General features: G+C 50.8%; 1 protein-coding gene across 7 annotated transcripts in view; it reads right to left on the bottom strand.

Moving 5' to 3' along the window:
* PML (PML nuclear body scaffold) overlaps positions 1–18,579 on the bottom strand; it is a 40,387-nt gene that overhangs the window by 6,917 nt on the left and 14,891 nt on the right. The window contains exons 3-8 of one of the 7 annotated variants that reach the window (XM_036907737.2): positions 13,364–13,944; positions 11,786–11,856; positions 6,426–6,563; positions 5,765–6,023; positions 5,036–5,163; positions 3,323–4,469 (exon numbers count right to left, since the gene is read on the bottom strand). In XM_036907737.2, coding sequence (XP_036763632.2) covers positions 3,744–4,469; positions 5,036–5,163; positions 5,765–6,023; positions 6,426–6,563; positions 11,786–11,856; positions 13,364–13,944 — 1,903 coding nt within the window. In that variant the 3' untranslated portion in view covers positions 3,323–3,743. Of the gene's footprint in view, positions 1–3,322; positions 4,470–5,035; positions 5,164–5,764; positions 6,024–6,425; positions 6,564–11,785; positions 11,857–13,363; positions 13,945–18,579 lie in introns of those variants that run through there. The other 6 variants (XM_036907738.2, XM_036907733.2, XM_036907734.2 and 3 more) reach the window with 6 other exon arrangements.

The raw sequence follows: 18,579 nt of genomic DNA, 5'->3' as shown, positions 1-18,579 counted from the left end.
CTTCCCACCCCCTGCCCCCACCCCCAGCTAGGGGAGATGTCTTGTGCCAACCCCTGTGCTCCCATAGTGAGTGGGTGGGTAGGGAGCATGGAGAGGGAGGGACAGAGGTAGAGACCAGAACCCAGGCCAAGACAGGGCCTTTCACTGGAAAGGGAAGGGCGGCACAAGGCAATGGAAGGCGGAAGAGGAGAGCCCCCCTGGGAGGAAGGGAAAGCGGAAGGTGGGGGTGGGGAGGGCAGGCACTAAAGGAGAAAGGGAGGGGCAACTTCGGAAGCGGTGCTGTGAGTTAACACCGGAACCGCTTTAACGGTCTTTCAAAGATGCAAGTAACTATGGGAATTCGTTTCTCTTTTATTCTTGGCTAACGTACAGCTGTTTGACTGCAAAACGAGGCTTGGACTGAGCCACGAGGGACCCAGGATTTTTTCACGGTACACATGCAGTCTGATTCATGAGCTTATCTTTCACTTATCTTCATCACAGGCTAACTTAGCAGGTCAGCCGCATCCCAACTCAACCCAGCAAGTCTAATGGCCGTAACAAGGGTGCTTCTAGGAAGCAGCTAGGTGGACATTGTAATCACCTTCCAAAAGTCTAGGTTCATCTGGAAAGAGCCAACATCTCTCTACCCTGCTGGGTCATATCCCAGCATGTACATGTCACCTCTGTTCAAGGATGATACATACACAGATGAGCAGCATTTCTCTGATGGGCATCTGAATCCTCCAATTCAGTGGCTCCCTGCTTTGGCTGTGCATTGAAGCTTGAAAAAAATGTCTTGATGCCTAGGCTGTCCCCTGACCCCTCCATGTGATTACAGTGTGCAGCCAGAGTTGAGACTGACCGTCCTCATGACCGAGTCCTCCCATGTTTGGTCACTGGCCAATCAGGAGGAGCCGAACTGTTTGATCTGCAGCATCCAGCCACCTGAACATATCTATCAAGTGTTTGAAACTGATTTTTATCAAGGGACTCTCAAGATCCTGAGGAATTTTCTCAGCATTCAAGCTTAAGCAACAGCTGGGATCAGTTTAACAAGACACAGACATAACTATTTTGTGCAGACACAGTGTGGAAGACCCCAAACATACCTCACATGGATCTATGAACTGGGCCATCCCATTAGCCAGCCTGTGGCCCTGACTGCCCTCTGCCCACTACCCTGGCCCCTCTGCAAGCTGCTGCTGCCCTCAAGGGACAAGGCTTCCATCTCCTCGGCCGACCGTCTGTTTTGTTTTTTTCTGATACACACACTCATCAGCATCCCGGACCCTCCCTGGACCAGCTGGACCTCGCGGGCCTCCCTGTCCCTGCCGCTCACCACTGCTGTTCTGGGAGGGGCTGCCCACTTGGCTAGGCCCCCTCCTGCTTCCACTTGGTCCTGTTGCTGCCAGGGACTGGGGCCAGTCATCTGTCAAAGACTAGGCGAGGACACCCATCTCTGCCTTGGATCCTATGTCCCAGGGACCCACTGCTGACCCACCCTTGTTTTTTAAGCACAGTCCCCTCTCCAGGTTCCCACCATCAGGCCCAGCCTTGCCCCTCCACTTGACTACAGCTCTATTGCCTCTTCCTGCAGGGGCCGAGGTCGCTTACAGATGGCCCTTCCTGCTCAAGCAGAGCCTCCCTGCCCCTGCCCACCATGCCAGGCCTGCCCCACAACCCCCAGACATGTCTAGCCAGACCCCAGCGACTCACCCAGCTGCGGCCTGAGGAGGGGCAGTGGCAGGTGGTGGGAGGGTCCACACGCCCTGGTATCCTGAAAATGTGCTGAGCAGTCCATGCTCCATAACTCTCACACATACACACACACACACAAGCCCGATAAAGGCCACGGAGAGGGGTCATGGGGACGTGGGAGCCTGGAGCGCCTGCCCCCTCCCTCTTAAGATGCTGCAGGAACACTAGGATCCCCAGGAGCCTGGAAGGGGCCATGCAAGATGGGCAAGAAATGTGTGAGGGGAACCTAATTTCTTTTTAAAAGTTTTCTTCAGTAAGTTTGCAACTCTTACAATGTTTAATTTACAAAACATGTCTGAAGAATCCCTGCATAAAAGCAGTGGGCCTTTGGCTCTCACCTCCAGACCTGGCGTCCAGAGGCAAGCAGCTGCTTCTGTTTAATTCTTCTTAACCTGAAATGTGCTTCTCCTTCCTTCCTTGATTCACTGCACAGACCGCCTAGCGACTCCTTGCTGACAGCTGACGATCAGACTGACCCCCGCTCCCCCCCACGACCAAATGTTGCTGGTTTTAGCTCCTCACTGACTCTCGCAACGTCTGGGGAGGCCACCGGCATCCCAGTCCTTTCCTCCTCTTGCCTTCCCAGGCTTCCACCTCCACCCAGCGTCAGTTTTGTTTTAATCTTACCAAGATTATGGGGTGGAACGAAGCGCCCAGATCTCAGAGGAATTTAGAACATGGAAAAATAAGCCTCAGAAATTGTTTGGCTGTGAGAATAATAAAAGCGGGGGAGTCCAGGGTGGCTCTGGGGTCTCAGCTTCTGTAAACTGGAAGATGGAATTGCTGAGAGGAAGAGAGATGAATGTGCAGAATGCACAGGGCATCTGGCGAGACGCTGGAAGGCACCGGTCCGGAGGGCGAGAGGGAGCACTGGGCATCAGCAGCCGGTGGGCAGTAACTGAAGTCACGGGTGTCGCTGAGGTCGCAGGATCGTACAGACCGAGAGAAGGGGGCCTAGAATGAGGGCCAGAGGAACAGCCCGGGAGAGAACAGGGGGCCCCAAAGGGGAGGGAGGAGCAGCCAGGGCTTTCGGAAGAGCCGGAGGACAGTGGTCCTGGAAGTGACCGACCGACTGAGCGCCCAAGGGGCAGGAGGCTGAGGCCAGTTCCTGGGGACGGTGAGGTCCAGGGGGTGGCCACGGGGATGGCAGCTGCAGTGGAACGGGGTGAAGACCCCTGAGAGGTGAAGGAGCAGAGAGGCCAGGCTGGTGGATTTTAAAGTCCCCCAGGAACAAGGTGGGGCCTGGGTGGGAAGAGAAAGCCGAGGAGGCAGGAGCTGCAGTCTTGCCTAGAGGGCAGAGGCAGGAGAATGTCTGAGATGAGCCAGGGGAAGTGGGGTTCACCTCGAGACCTGCAACTGCAAAGGCAAAGGGGGTCCAGGTGGTAGGACCAAAACCGTCCAGAAGGCACAGAGGGACTGACCACACCCTCCACTTCTGATGCTTATAGGATGTGGGAGAAAGAGAAGACACAGCGAGCCAACAGGAGAACCAAGTTCAGCGCAAGGAGGACTGAGCCCCTGCAGGCAGGAGCCAAGTTCAGCAGGGGACGTGGTGGTCGTGGAAGAAGGGTTTGCGAGGGTGATCTTTCAACAATTATTTATTGAGCAGCCACATCTGCCAGTCCTGGGATTGACACAGTCCCTGCCCTCACGGGCTTAGATCCTGGCAGAGGCCTGGTGGGAAGGCCTGGCATGGGGGATGGGGCAGTGGAAGGTGCAAAGGGCAAGAGAAGTTTCCTCTTCTCGGGCAAAGACACCCAGGGATGCGGGGACTGTGGCCTGAATCTTAGCCACGTCCTCTCAGCTGATGAGGACTTAAGTCACTCTGCCAGGGTCCATGTAGCCATTCATTCCTTGGTTCAGTCTTCGACCACAATGTATTGCATGCCCGCTGTGCGTGGGCTGGGCACACAGTGGGACAGAGGCAGCTCAGGGAGCAGGGCATGGTGTCTGGCTGCAAAGGTCGCAAGGACGGTGGCCAGTCACTACAGAGGAGGGAGGCACTAGGGACTCTCAGAGGCTTCTCTGAGGGGTGCTGGGCTGGTGGGGGGCCTCTGGAGACGGCGTGGTTGGAATGCAATTGGAGGGACTCCCAGTGGGACCTGGACTTGGGGATTCTCTGTGGGGGCTCTGTCAGAATCCTGGGGGGAAATCCCTGCCCTGAGAGCCAGGGGTGCTCCGCCTCCCCCCACTGCCTCCTGGAGAGAGGGATAAAGCTGGGGAGCCACAGAGGAGAGAGGAAGGGCAAAGAATCTGTTAAGCCACTGGACTACACGGTGGGAGCCCCGGAGGGAACGGCCACGGGATCGCACTGCCCCTCGTGCCTGGCAGGGTTGGCGGATGGCCCTTTGGAGGCGGGCGGGACACTCCTGGGGACTGGCAGGGGTGGTGGCTTGGACTGTGGAGGGAGGACAGTCCCACACAGGGGCGCCATACGGTTTGAAGGGCAGCTGGAAGATGTGACGGCAGGTGCGTCTTTGTGTTCTGTATGACAGGAAGCTGCGGCCACGGCGGACGGCAGTGTCCTCCCGGTGACTGGCAGGCTGGCTGGGAGACTTGGCATCAGTGACGGCAGTGTGCTCGGAGGGATGGTGGGGCGGCCAGGCCAGGGGGCGGCATGTGCCGCGGGGCAGACAGGAGGCCCGGCAAGGGTGGGGGGCTCCTCGGGCTCCCGGCAGGGGGTGGGCTGACGCGGACTGTGGCTCTTCCGTCTCCGTGGGCTCCGCAGGCTTTCCAACACAGAACCTCAGACTGAGGGCCGGAAGGGACCTCAGGGGCCACCCTGTCCCACCTTTCACTCTGTTCAGATCCCCTTTTCCCCTGAACAAAGAGGGCCCAGCCTCTATTAAACCTCTAGGGACAGAAGGGTCATGACCCACAAGGCCACTTGTTTCAGTGTGGGGTGGCTTTAAATAGGTTTTCTTCTCACATGGAGTGGAAATTTGCTCGTCTGGACCGTGTGTGGTGCTGCCCGTGCCCTCACAGCCCTGCACTGGCCCTGGCTGGCCCTCACTGAACCAGGGAAGGGGGTTTTGGATGTGGTCCTCATTGAGGACATAAGAGGCCAGAAAATGCATAAGGAAGCTCAGCAGAGGCGCTGGCTAGTCCAGGAGAGACAGGGCCCCGGCAGGCAGCACTGCCGGCATTTCAGAGGAGTACGTGCGGTTACGGTAAGGAAAGCTCCTGCCCTGGTGTGGAGGCCGGCAGCTGGCACTGGGAGACTGCCCTCAGGACAGCTCAGGACTCACTGCCTCGCTGGAAAATCCCCCAGGTGCAAAGCGAGTCTGAGAGTCACCTGCTGTGGCTGCGCCCCCTGGGACCTGGAACCGGGGGAGGCAGGAGTCCTGGGCCGAACTTCTGGGCCACTCACCGAGTCTTCGGCATCAGAGTCTTCTGAGCTGCTGATCACGACAATGCGTTCCTCTGAAACGGGGCAGGAGAGACGGCGTTAGGCCCCGCCGGGGATGCCTGCTGGGTGGGGCCTGGGGTGTTCCCCGTGCACCCCACAATGCGGGGTGGGAACACCCACCACTTGCCAGTGTGGATCTGTTCATTCAAAGCGGCCTTCCATCACGGCCTGCTGGGCCTTGTCTCTGAGTACTTAATTTAGCTGCTGGCCCCGAATTCAGAATTTGCTCCCCAGAGAGGAGGCTGGATAACCACCACCTGGATTAGCACCCACCGACAAACAGTTCTGGGAAACCCTCCCCGTGCAGAGACAGAGGGCTAGCTGGGCACTGGGCACGAGCCGGAGGCAGGAGCTAGGGAACACGGGTTCAGCCCCTTCCGTTCCCCGTACTGGAGTCCCAGCAAAGCACACGGGGAACCATATCCATTTTCATCTCCTGGGCCAACAGCAGGCTCTCCCTGCCCCATGCGGTGGCAGCTGACAGCAGGACACACGGTGAATGATGTTGGCTTTGGGGTCCTGAGTGGGGTCAGGATGAAGAAGAGGGTGGGGCCCCACCAGCACCTGGGGGACAGCATACAGGCCTCAGCCTCTGCTGCCCATCCGCCTCCCTACCTGCCTCCCCGGGGTCACTGGTCGCATGGTTGCTGTTTGGCAGGAAGTCCTCACTCCCTGTGGTGGGGCTCTCAGGGCTGGGACGCCCGTCCAGGTGGGGTGGCGAGACTGCCTTGGAGGTGCTAGGTCTGGGCTGCTCAGGGGACCTCTGGGCCAACCTCGCCTCCTTCTCGTCCTCAGACTCCATCTTGATGGCCTTCCTGGGACCCTCGGTCTGGCAGGACTTCCTCTTCTGTGGTATGACTGTGTCGGAGACCTCCTGCGTAGTGGGGAGTCACAGGGCCAGATCAAGAGCCTCCAGGGGCCCTGGGGTGGTGGGCAGAGGCCCAGACCTGGGTGGCAGGGGCCTGCGGTACCCCCACCTCCCACCTCTGCTCCTGCTGCCCCTCTGCTCTCTGCCATCAGATCATGCCTCTCTCCACATAGGAAGCTGCCCAGGCCACCACGCACACTATGGCCCTGCCTACAGATTGCCAACCTCTACTTGCCCGGGGAGCGGCTCCTGCTTAGAGGGGGACTTCCTGACAGGGCAGCCGGAAGCAAGGCAGAGAACAGAGAAGGTGCTGAGTAAGGACTGGTTGGTTTTTCACCCAGCCCTGCTCTTCCTACCCGGTGGGATCAGGCCCTTGAGGGAGGGAGGCCAGGGCTGAGAGAACCTTACCTCTCTAAAGGAGGAGTCTTTGATGGAGTAGGCGTATACTGGCACAGGGTGTGCCCCGGGCACCGACTGCACCATAGCCACAGGCTGGGTCTCAGCCAGCCCTGGGACCTGTGCCTGAGCCCTCTGCACCTTCTCTGTCTGCAAAGTCAGTAAACCAGAGAGTCAGAAATGACCAGGAAGTAGGCCCAGGGCTGGGCCCCCAGACCTGGGGTCAGCCCAGCTCTCAGGACCTCTCCCAGCCACAGGTGCAAGCCAGCTGTGGTCCACAGCCCAGAGCCCAGAGCCCACTGGGGGCCAGGAGTCCTGCCCGTACCCTCCATGACTTTACCTCCTTCTGACCCTGAGGTGCTGGCATCCAGGGACCCCTTCAGTTCCTGTCAGTGTGTTCCAACAGGGCCACAAGACGGCCTTGGGATCACACTGCCCAGCAACTCCTCAAGGCCCCCTAGACAGCTAGCCCCAGCCAACACGCCTCCAGGGACAAGTGCTCACTACTGACGGAGAGAGCGCCTCCACAGCGGTGGTCTTAGCAGTGAAGACACTGCCGCACTGAGCTGAAACTGGCCGCTCTGTAACCTTCACTCTGTCCCCTGGGCCTTAATTCCACCTGAGTCAGAACAGATTTACACACTTAGAACTCTCAGCGTCTCGGTCATCCTTTGTAAAATGGGAATAATAACACAGCTGACCCTGACCAACACAGGTTTGAACTGCACGGGTCCACTTAGGTGCAGATTTTTTCAATGAATAAATTGGAAAATTACGGAGATTTATGCTAATTTGAAAAAACATTTCTTTCCCTGTAGCTTACTTTATTGTAAGTATACAGTATATAACACATATAACACACAAAATATGTGTTCATTGACTATGTTATCCATAAGGCTTCTGGTCAACAGTAGGCTGGCTGTCAGTCATTACATTTTGGGGAGTTAGAAGTTATACACAGATTTTCAACTGCACAGCAAGGGTTGGTGCCCCTAATGCTTGCATTGCTCAAGGGTCAGCTCTACCATCTGCCTTAGAGAGTGAAGTGGATGAAATGTGTTACTACAGGTAAAATGCTTAGAAGAGTATCCGGCACTTTGTAAGCACCACTAATGATGACGATGATGATAAATACTATTTTTATTACCACTTCATGCCAGCCACAGTGCTGAGCACTTCACATACCTGTTCCTAAATGAGGCAGGGGCAATTCCTTAAAAAGTTAAATATAGGATTTCCAATACAACAATTCTACTCTTAGGCCAAAGAACTGAAAACAGATGTTTAAGTAGAACCTTGCACACAAATGTTCACGGCAGCATTATTCACAAAAGCCAAAGGGTGGAAACAACCCAGACGTCTAGCAACTGATGGATGAATAAACCACATGTGGGACAGCCATATAGTGGAACATTATTCAGCCATAAAAAAGAATGAAGTTCTGATACATGCAACACAGATAAACCTTGAACACATTAGGCTAAATGAAAAAAGCCAGCCACAAAAGAACAACTATTGCATGATTCCATTTATATAAAATATCCAGAAAAGCTAAATGCATGTAGACAGAAAGCCAACTGGTGGTTGGCAGGAGGAGAAAATGAAAAGTGAGTTCTTCAAGGGTACCAGACTTCCTTGTGGGGTCATGAAAATATTCTGGAACCAGATAGGTGGGATGGCTGAACAAGATTGTGAGTGTACTACATGTCACTCAATTGTACACTTGAAAATGGTGAATTTTCTTATGTGAATTTTACCACACAAGGAAAATATAGTTAGAAAAAAATGTAGGTGCCCTACTATGATTCTTGCCAATCTAGAGAGAGGGAAACCGAGGCACCAGAGACGTGAAATGATCTCCTAAGGTCACATACCTAATCAGCCATTGAGAAAAGCTGCACTGGAAGAGCCAGGTGCTGGACTGTGAGATCATGAGGCCAGGGATATGCTTCCTTCAGGGGGACAAGCTCTGTCCCACCTGCGTGACAGAGGGCATGGTCAGGTCCACCCTCACAGGGGAACACCAGGAACTACGTGGCCAAGTGTGGGGCACATGCTGGGCAACAGAACCCAAGGTAAGGCGCCCCCTGGTATCAGCGCTTTGATGGGGGATGTGGGCTCCGCATGCCTTGCTCTAACAGACTGACTTCCTTCTTTCTGAGCCCCCTTTCCAGGTTTTTTTCCTTCACATCTTTACAAAAAGGGGGGAGAGTTGTCTCTGTGGATCAGAGGGGAGCCTGTCTAGGGGAAGGGGAGAGGACAGATAACGTCCCAGGCCTCTAGGAAAGTACACAATCTCCACTGAGCACTCGACACCAATGGTTTTCAAACTATAGTCTGTGTCCCACTAGTGGACCATGAAAGCAATCAAGCGGGTATACCAGCGTTTCGTTTTTATATTACGTAGAACAGTGCAAAATAGAAAATACTAGAGTTCATTCCATGTAGTAAGTGTAATTTGTTTTGCAAAACTTGTTCTGGCTACAGATATGTGTGTGCATTTGTATATACGGAGACTAGTTGTGAGCTATATTTCTTACAATGGGTGCGGTCAAAAAAGTTTAAATCACTCTATATCCATTAGAACGGCTACTATTGAAAAAAGTGTGGGTGAAAATGTGAGGTAAATGGAATCTCTGTGCACTGTTGGTGGGAATGTAGAATGCTGTAACCGCTATGGAAAACTGCATGGCAGTTCCTCAAAAAATTAAAAATAGAAATTAAAAATTAAAAATGATCTAGCAATCCTACTTCTAGGGAAATCTTATGTTACACATATTTTATCGCCACTAAAATAAAAAAAACAAACTTAAAGTGCCGTGCTCTATTTGTGTCTGGATCTACAAACTGCTGGTATGTAACAGACCCTGTTAACTTTAGAAATAAAACTGTAAGTTATTTTACCAGCAAAAATGGGTTTATTAGGGAATAGCAGAGAATTACAATTAACAACAGGCAAGCTATGGTACAACTTGGATAACAAAGCTGAGGAAAGTTCTTTTATAGAGGAAAAGGTGGATGGGTTCGGAGAGCTGTTACAAAAAGGTCCAATGGAGTAAATTGAGTTGGAAGTATAGTGGATTTTCATTGGCCCAGTTGTGACAGTTCTCATTGGCTGAGCTGTTGCAGGGGAGGAGAAAAAACTTTCTCCTGCTGGGGTGGTGCAGTAGCAGCCGAAGCAGCAAGGACTTGTAAGGTCTCTCTCCTCCCCTTGGGTCTGCAACTGACTACGAGTGGTAGTAGTCACCCTACGAGGGTGACTCTTTTTCTTAATTTTCACAACCCTCTTTCCATGTGGGCAGTGAACTCCTGTAATGCAGGGCTGGGCTTCTGCCTCTGCCTCAGTCCTACCCACCCCAGACAACCCCTGGCCCTGGCCATGTTAACAAAGCAGGGGACACATCTGAGAGTAAAGACAAAAAATCATGATGCCTGCCTCACTCTAGCTGCCGCACCTACCTTCTGCACCCACATCCTTCCCCTAGCTCCACCAGCCAGACTGCCAGCCCCTCCTCCAGCCTGTTAACAAAGAGAAAGCAAGAGACTTTCGCAAAAAGAGCCTGTTTCTGATGCTTCAAGTTCAAACTGGTTAGCAGATAGTAAGAGGTCACATCGAGACAAAGACCCAGCAAAATACCTGGACCTTACACAAAACGGTACGGGCTCTCTTGCTGTCCATTATTCAGCAACTGGCACCTGGAAGACAGCCAAGATCTGTGGACCAGGGCACTTTCCACTATCATTCATATGATTTCTTTGGGGACATTATTCATTCTAGCATTGTTTGTAATACCAAAACAACCTAAATATGCATCGACAGGGAACTGGCTACATAAAGCATGCTACATCCATTCAACAGAACACTATGCAGATGCAAAACGGCACCAGGAAGCTCCCTACCTATTGGTAGGGTAAGAATTCTGGAATACACGATTGGGTGAAAAAGCCTGGGGCACACTACTATGAATATATGGTATTATGCTACCTTTGTGCAAAAATAGAATAGAAAAAGCAAATATCTATAATCATATTTGCTTATAATTACATAAAGAAATTCTGGAAGGATCTGTAAGAAATTGAAAAAGGTAGGTATATAGGGTGTGAGGAGTGGAAGCATGGAGGAGGTGTGAGATATTATCACTTTCATGTTTTTATTTCTGACTATGTGGCTGACTAAAAATAAAATAAAATGTCATTTTTTACTTTTGAAGCTGTGTATATGGGGATGCAGTACCCAAGGCAGTTAGGAATCGGCTTCTAGTCCTGCCCCTAACTTGTTGTGTGGCCTCTAGTTAAGTCATATCCTTTCTCTGGGCCTTAGCTTCAGCCGCTGTAAAAGAGTGGGGTTAGACTACGTATGTTCTCTTAGCTCTAAAACTCTCAGATCTTAAATCCTGCCTCCTCGAGGAAGCCTCTCCTGATTGCCTTGGCCTTCGGCAATCTCTCTCCTAGGAAAGGTTTACCACCTTGACTACCCCCACTAGAAGACCTGCTTTCCATGGAGTCTGATCAGTCCTGGGCCCAGATCCTTGACAGGCACATGCAAACCTGGATGACCAGGAAGGGAAAGACACCAGACGCCTGGTCCAGGAAGGAACTGAGGAAGCTTATCTTGGAGGACAGGAGTCATGCACGCAAGCACCCAAGAGGGCAAGTTAAAGGGACGCCATCACACTTCCACCCAGAGCAGCACTCTAAGAGCAGTCCAGAGACAGGAGTGGCTGCCTTCAGAATAAGCGAGGTTCCTGTCCCTGGAGGTATGTGTGTTAAAACTGGACAGCCACAGGTGAGGGGCGTTGCAGAGGGAATGCCAACATTAGAGGGGATCTGGGTGCCTTCCAACCCTGAGAAACTATGGTTCTTGGATATACACTGACCCTGAAATCCACTAGTGTAATCCAGGCTTCTGGGATCAGGTCTGACTCCTGGCCCCATTCTCCATTCCTCTCCAAGAACCATGAATGAGGGAAGAGGAGGGGAGGCCTTCGTGTCGAACTCAGGAAAAGGCTCACCCATCTGGGGTGGGGTGCAAGGAAGGTAAAGGTGATCTGCCACATCTCTCATGGTTCCCTTCCGGAGGACCACCTCCTTCCCCTCCTGTCACCTTCTGGGTCCAAACCCTCCTAAATCCGTCAAGAGCTACTTTTGGCATGTAGGAGCCCAGAGCCAGCCAGCCAGCCTTCCCTTTACTCCCTCCCACTGAAAGCTCCAGTCCAGTCCCTTGCTGTCCCTCTCAGGCACTCTCCTCCTCTACTGTCTGCACCACAGGGACAACAAGTCTCAGCTGTTTCCTTTCTGACACAAGGGAACCCCAAATCCACTTGACCTGCTAAACCATAGTGCCTCCCCTTCAGACCTCAAACCCATCTCACCAGGTCACTGTCAGTAGGATCGCTGGGCGAGCTGGCAGCCTCTGGGCTGGCTGTCCTGGGTAGAGCTGCATCTGAAGAACACAGAGAAGGTCACAGGCAGGTCAGGGACATTGCAGGTGAGAGGCATCCTGGCCTGGGACAGTGACAGACAGAATGTCCCTGTTATTTTTCCTGGAGACCCATTCTCCAGGGCCTCTCCCAGTGCTGGGGCAGCTCTATGGCGGGGCTGAAGGAAAACTCTCTGACTGCAATGGGCATGAACCCAGCCAGAAGGGAGAAAGGGGTGGCACTAGAAAGTGCTTGCCTTAGACTCCAAACCCCACGTGCACCTCTACCTCTGGGCCACCACCAAGGCAGAGTGTGAGCAATCCTGAAGTTGTGACTGCTCACTGACTTTTCTGAACACAGTGAGAACTCCATGACGCTCTTCTGACCTGAAGCCTGATTTTTATTCAATTTATTCTAAATTTTGCACACTTTAGAATAAAACTCCTTTCTCTGCCACTGCCTGGTTACAACACCCAAGGCAAGCTGTTTAGAATCTGTGGGGTCACTTCCTGTATATGGGGAACGTTCACTGCCTAGGGGAAGGCACAAGTCCATGCCCACTCTAGGTTTATACTTTGATGAGCCTATGTCCACCATCACCTCAAAGGTCAGGAGTGAGGGAGGGAGCCCTCTATCATTGGCACCTGCCCCGGTGTCTTCAGATTCTGTATCCTCTCTCCCCTCTCTCAGTAGGGCATCCTCACACCAGCTGTCCAGAGCTCAGGTCCCAGCCTAGAGATTCTGTCTAAAAGCCATTAAGGCCTCCTCCCCTTGGAGGCCCTGTTGTGTACCTCCCACCCCATGTCTCTTGAAAGCCCATCTGATGTCTCCAGCATAAACAAAGCTACTACAACTCCTGAATCTGGACTGCACAGCCAAATGCCGTCTCACTCTCCAGCTATGTGATGTGCTCCCAGCCCGTCGCCCAGATGGACTGGACAGCTTGAGGTCAGGAACTGGACTGCTGTGTCCCTACTTCTCAAGTGCATAGTACCAGGCGGGGCCCACAAAGGTTGGCAGCTGGTTCTGATGGCAGGCTATTATGATGGGGGCAAAGGAACTCCTCCACCGAGTCACAGTGTGGTTTTGGGTAAGCACCTAAAAACCCCAGGGAGTTTCCTCCGCCCCCTTCTGCCCGCACTTCATATTCTAGCTGACTTCTCTGTTGCTGGGCGTGGGGCTTTAGAGAACCTTCCGGAGTGGTTGGTCCCTCTGGGGCTAAAATGATCCTGGGGTCTGGTTCTCAGCTTTATACTCTCCTGACTTCCCCAAGAGTTTTCAAGATCACAGCTAATCTAAAGTACTGTAAATTAGTGACACATAACCCTTGAGGGTGGCTGCAGCCCCATGTCAGGGCCTCCTCTTCCCTTTCCCCTGCATCCTGGAACATACGATGCGCTCAAACCAAGACACTTGATAAAAACCCCAGTCTCCTTTTCTGTCACATGATGACGAAATGACCTTTTCTGCCTTGCCCTAACCAGGGAGCAGCGGCAAAGCACTGGCCATCAGAGTGGCTGGGGCGCTCACCTGTCCCCTGGGTGATGCAAGCGGTGATGTTCTGCAGACGCACCTTGAATTCGTCGAAGCTGTCGGAGCGCACAGACACCTGCTGGCTCTGCGGCTCCTCCTGGCGCAGGCGGCAGAGCGCCTCGCGCAGGAAACCGTGCATGTCCAGCACCTCCTGGTCCGAGGCGTAGAGCTTCATTCTCTGCACGAGCGCGCCGCCCATGCGGATGCGCTGCAGCACAGCGTCCAGGCGGCTAAGCTGGGCGGCCATCTCTCCGTACTCGCGCTGGTACCGCGCGTTCACCTCTTCTAGCAGCTGGCGCTCCTGCGCCATCAGGTGCGCCACCACCTGGCGCACGCGCGCCCGGATCAGCTCCTCGGTGTCTGCGCGCGCGCGGCCCAGCTGGCTGACAGCCGAGCGCATCTGCGCGTGCGCCGCACCGAAGGCGCGGTCCTGCTCCCGCAGATCCTGTATCATGGTGTCCAGCTCCTCCTGCCGCTGCTGGATCTCCGCGTTGATGTCGCACTTGAGCTCGCTGTGACCGCTATCCAGGAGTGCACACGAGCAGCACAGCGGCTTGGAGCAGCCTCGACAGTAGATGCTGCGGACACACAAGACTGGCCTGACTTAGGGGGTCTCCTGCTCCCACCGCCCTTTAAATTTTCGTTATTAAATTCCTATTCAAAACTACAGTACTTTGAATCACGGTATATTTCTAGGTTCATGCTTTTTCCAATTCAGTGTTTGTGGTTATGGTGATAGTAACCAAACTACCAATAAAACATCAGAACTTCAAAAAGTGACTAAAATAACGATAGCCTCCATCCTGAAACAATGCAAAGACATACACATGAATGTTAACCATCTCTTCCCACCACTGCTGAACTTCCTTTCCACACCTCCAAGGCAACCAGGTGAGCACTTGGATGCATTCTTGCACACCCGTCTCTACTCAAACCACTACATAAATATCCGTGCTAACCAGCTGCTTGCAGGATTCTAAGGATTTACACATTTGATCCCATTTATCCTCACTAGAGTTTCATAAGGTAGAACTGGTGTCAGCCTCATTTCATAAATGAAGAAACCAGTACATTCTGAGGTTAAATAATTGGCTAAAATATAAACAACAATTCTGGGGAGTTGATGTTTGTTCTTTAAAAAAAAAAAGAGATCATGCTACACCATTTATTTTGTAGCTTCCTCCCCTAATTTAACTTTTGTCAGGACATTCCTTTACATCTTCAAGTATAGCTCTAATGTATTCTCTTTAATACCTCCATTATATTCCAGATGCACCACAACTGATTCAGTTATTCTCTGTTAATGGACATGCCAGTGATTTCCTGTTTGTGCTTTTTTCCCCAATATAGACATTGCTTTATGTAGCCTAATATGTGGATGATTTTGTTTCTATAAAAACATTACAAATAATTACAAATAATAGGATTGCTAGATCAAAGAGCATGTATATTTTTATTGATTAATACATTTAGCAAGCAGCATTTACTACATGCTAGACATTATTATAAGCACTTGGTAAATATCAACCAAGAGTAGGAATTATTACTATCCCCATTTTAAAGATGGGAAAAACTGAAGAGGTACAATAACTTGTCCAAGGTCACACAGTAAGTGGAATAGTCCAGATGCAAACTGCGGGAGGCAGAATAATGGCTCTTGTCCATGTACTAATTCCTAAAACCTGAGAATGTCACCCTACATGGCAAAAAGGAATTTGTAATGTGATCAAATTAAGGGTCTTGAGATGGGGAGATTATCCAGGATTCACTGGGTGAATGCAATGTAATCACAAGAGTCCTTATAAAGGCAAGAGGGGCAGGTAGGAGGGGGGAGAAGGGAGAGGTGATGATGAAAGCAGAGGCTTTGAAGATAGAAGGGGGTCACAAACCAAGCAAAGCAGGCAGTCTCTAGACGCTGGAAAAGGCAAGAAAATGGAGTCTCTCCAGGAGGCTCCAGAAGGAACACAGCCCTACTGACATCTTGACTTTATCTCAGTGAGACCCCCTGCAGACTTCTGACCTCCAGAGGCACATAATAATAAACTATAACATTTTTAATCCCTAATTTTGTGGTACTTTGTTACAGCAGCAATAAAACGAATATAAACCTGGGCGGTCTGGCTCAGAGTTCATGCTCTGAAATAATGTAATGCTGTCTCTTCAATTATTATTATTACCAGAAGAAATATTGTTAGTTACTTCCCCAGAAATACTGTAATTTATTCTCACCAGCAATGGTAAATAAGTCAGCCCACCTGAGGCCAAGAGAAAGGATCTTAGCTGGGGCCATCTTGGCCTCAGTTACTCAGATCAGCTTGCCCTGAAACTGCCAAAAGGGTGTCTGTTGGCCAACTTGACTCCAAAATTGTGGTACTGGGCACTAGTCCTCAGCTTTGCCAGCTTTCAGCCTTTCCAAGTCACCCAGAAAGATAAGGTCTCAGGGCTTGATCCTCCTATTCCAGGCTAGCAGAGGTTTCCTGGAGAGCCCAGAGTGTGGGAAAGGAGAATAAGGGTTACCAGTGGGTCAGAAGGCTTCAGCTCTTTCAGCCTCAGGAAATCCGATCTAAGTAATACATACCCATTGCCAAGAGGCAGGGCGGTGCCTGAGGTAAGTGGCAGCTGGAACAGAGAAAAGAGCTGGGCAGATGGGGCTCCAGTCTCAGCTCTGTGTCCTTGCCAGGTCACTTAACCTCTCTGCACCTCAGTTTTCTTATCTGTAAAACAGTGACAGTTCCCACCTCATATGGGAGTGCTGTAGACTATGATTACTATAATTGACTGACATACTAGTGCTCACCAATGACACTACTAATGAGAAATGCTAAACAATTATGAAATGAACTGATAACTGTTTACAGAGAGCTGTTTGACAATATCCATCAAGATTATGCATGTGTCCTTTGATCTAGCAGTCCCCCTTCTAGGTATGCATCCTGCAGATGTATCTCCATATGTACAAAGTAACATCTGTACAATGCAACAGAGTCCATAACAGCAATAAATAGAACCTAAGTCTCCAACACTAGGCAATGAGTTACATAAATTATGTACTGTAATACTATGTAATATGTATGTAAACACTGGAATACTAGGCTTCTGTACAAATTGAGGAAGCTCTTTACATGGAAAAATCTCCATGGCAAAATCAGGATAATAATAGGACTATTAGAAAGATTAAATGAGCTAATACATAAAATATTAAAATTATAACCAGCATATAATATTTTATATTTACATTTTATGATGTATATTTTAAGTAAAAAAAAACTCAAAGTGTGTAAGTGTATGCTACTTTTTGTGTAAGAATGGAGACAAATAAGAATATATTCATGTTCTATTACATCTGAATAAGGAAAGCTTAAAAGGACACACAAACTAACTATAGTCATTATAGATGGACAAGGCAGAGATGGAGTAAGGCCTTTCTCTTTATGCCTTTAGATTGCTTTCATGTTGAACCTTGTTACATATGTGCTAAATTAAAGAACAGAATACTAATAACTGTGGGCAACTATGTAGGGTGTGGAAAAAAAGGGAAGAGAATTAGAACCAGTTGTTATTGTCCCTGCTTTGGACCAGCGGGAGAGGTGCTGAGCCTGAAGCCGGCCTCCCTTCCTCAGGGAGCGCTGCAGGCCTCACAGGGGCCTCACGAGTGTGGCCTGGCTGGAGGGGGAGCGAGACTTCCTGGGGTGACCAGAGCCTCTGCTGGGTCCTAGTCATAAACCCTCTCTGCCCAAATTTCTCTAGGGAAATTGGCCACCCCCACCCTCTCTAGATGGACGTGGACAAATGAAAGCAGATCCCTGGGATCTAGTCAGCCTGAATCAGGCCTTTTGGGTCTGAAAGCCCCCAGCTTTCTGAGAAGACTGAGGTGCAGACCCTGAATCTGAAATAACCCATTAAGGGGCTGACACCCAGGACCAGTTATGAAGTCCTTGGCCTACAATGCCAAAAGATAACAGAGTTAAATGTGAAAAGTAACACCATGGAGATACTATAGTTGACTATAAACTCTCATGATGGTAAAGACCTTATAACCACTGAAGAAAAGGAAAAAAAACATCATACAATCAACAGATGACACTACCTAAAAATACAGAATTATATATATTTTTGGAAAGACATTTGGAACTTCCTAATGATAAGAAAAGCAAGTTATGGAACACTGAGTGTGGTCCATTTTATTTTAGATGATTACAGAGACACCAGCAAGAAAAGGGAAAAGTTTACATTGACGGGAGTTAACCTCTTTCTCTTTCTTCCTCCCCTCTTTCACCTACTTAGATTTTCCAAACGTTTTAATTCTAAGCAAAGGCGTTTGGATTTTAAATAGGAGGCAATGGGAAACCCTCAAAGAACATCCCATCTAGGAATTACTGCAAAGCTCTTTCTTTCTCCTCTCTGAGTGTATGGTTTTGCTTATCCCTTTACGACTGTTCAGTAAGTTGACTACGTTGTTAATATTTTAATGGAAGCCCCAGTGAGTTTCCTGGGTTCTCAATCTGCCCACCCTAAGGCTGCCTGTGTTTAAACTGCCGTGCCAAAGGCCACCTGACAACAGAAAGGGTACGGGCTCTGGAGGTGGACAGACTTGGGCCTGTCTAAGCTCTTTAGGATCCTGGCCACGAGGCCTTGAGATGGGCGGGTGTACGTGAAGTAGCCTGCACAGTGCCAGGTACACACGGCACATTCTTGAGTCGTAAAAGTAGAGGGGCATTAATTACACAGGTATTGGCAGGGGATAGTGGAGGAGGAACCTCTCAACCTCAGAAAATAAGGACATGTCACCACTGAGTGTGGTCTCTGGGCTCCCCCCTTCCCAGTATGCACAGGCCACCCCAGTCCAGCCACACCTCCTGCTAGGACCAAAGCAGCATGCCACTTCTGCTATTCTAGGAAACAGGGTAGCTCAGAAAAGCAGGAAGCAAAAGTCCTATGAAAATGGGCCCAGTGGAGGAGAGCTGGCCCCAGGCCAGGCCAGGCCCCTGGAGTAGGCCTCTAGGCAGAGCCTGGCTGGCCTGGATGGGAACTGGAACACCCTCCACCCCACCTCCCCCATCTCTGTAACAGCAACTGGGAGCTTTCACTTTGGTGGGGCAGCCCAAGGAGCGCCTCCTTCGGAAACTCAAATAATTAGCTAGAGGGTAATTAAAGGGACCCGTGGGTCATTTACACAGTAGTCCTGATGCATTTAATCAGACTGTTTTCCTGCT

Source organism: Manis pentadactyla, chromosome 11, assembly GCF_030020395.1.
Source record: "Manis pentadactyla isolate mManPen7 chromosome 11, mManPen7.hap1, whole genome shotgun sequence".
Classification (NCBI taxonomy): Eukaryota; Metazoa; Chordata; class Mammalia; order Pholidota; family Manidae; genus Manis; species Manis pentadactyla.
The sequence above is the reverse complement of the archived record's forward strand: the minus strand, read 5'-3'. Positions and strand labels throughout refer to the sequence as shown.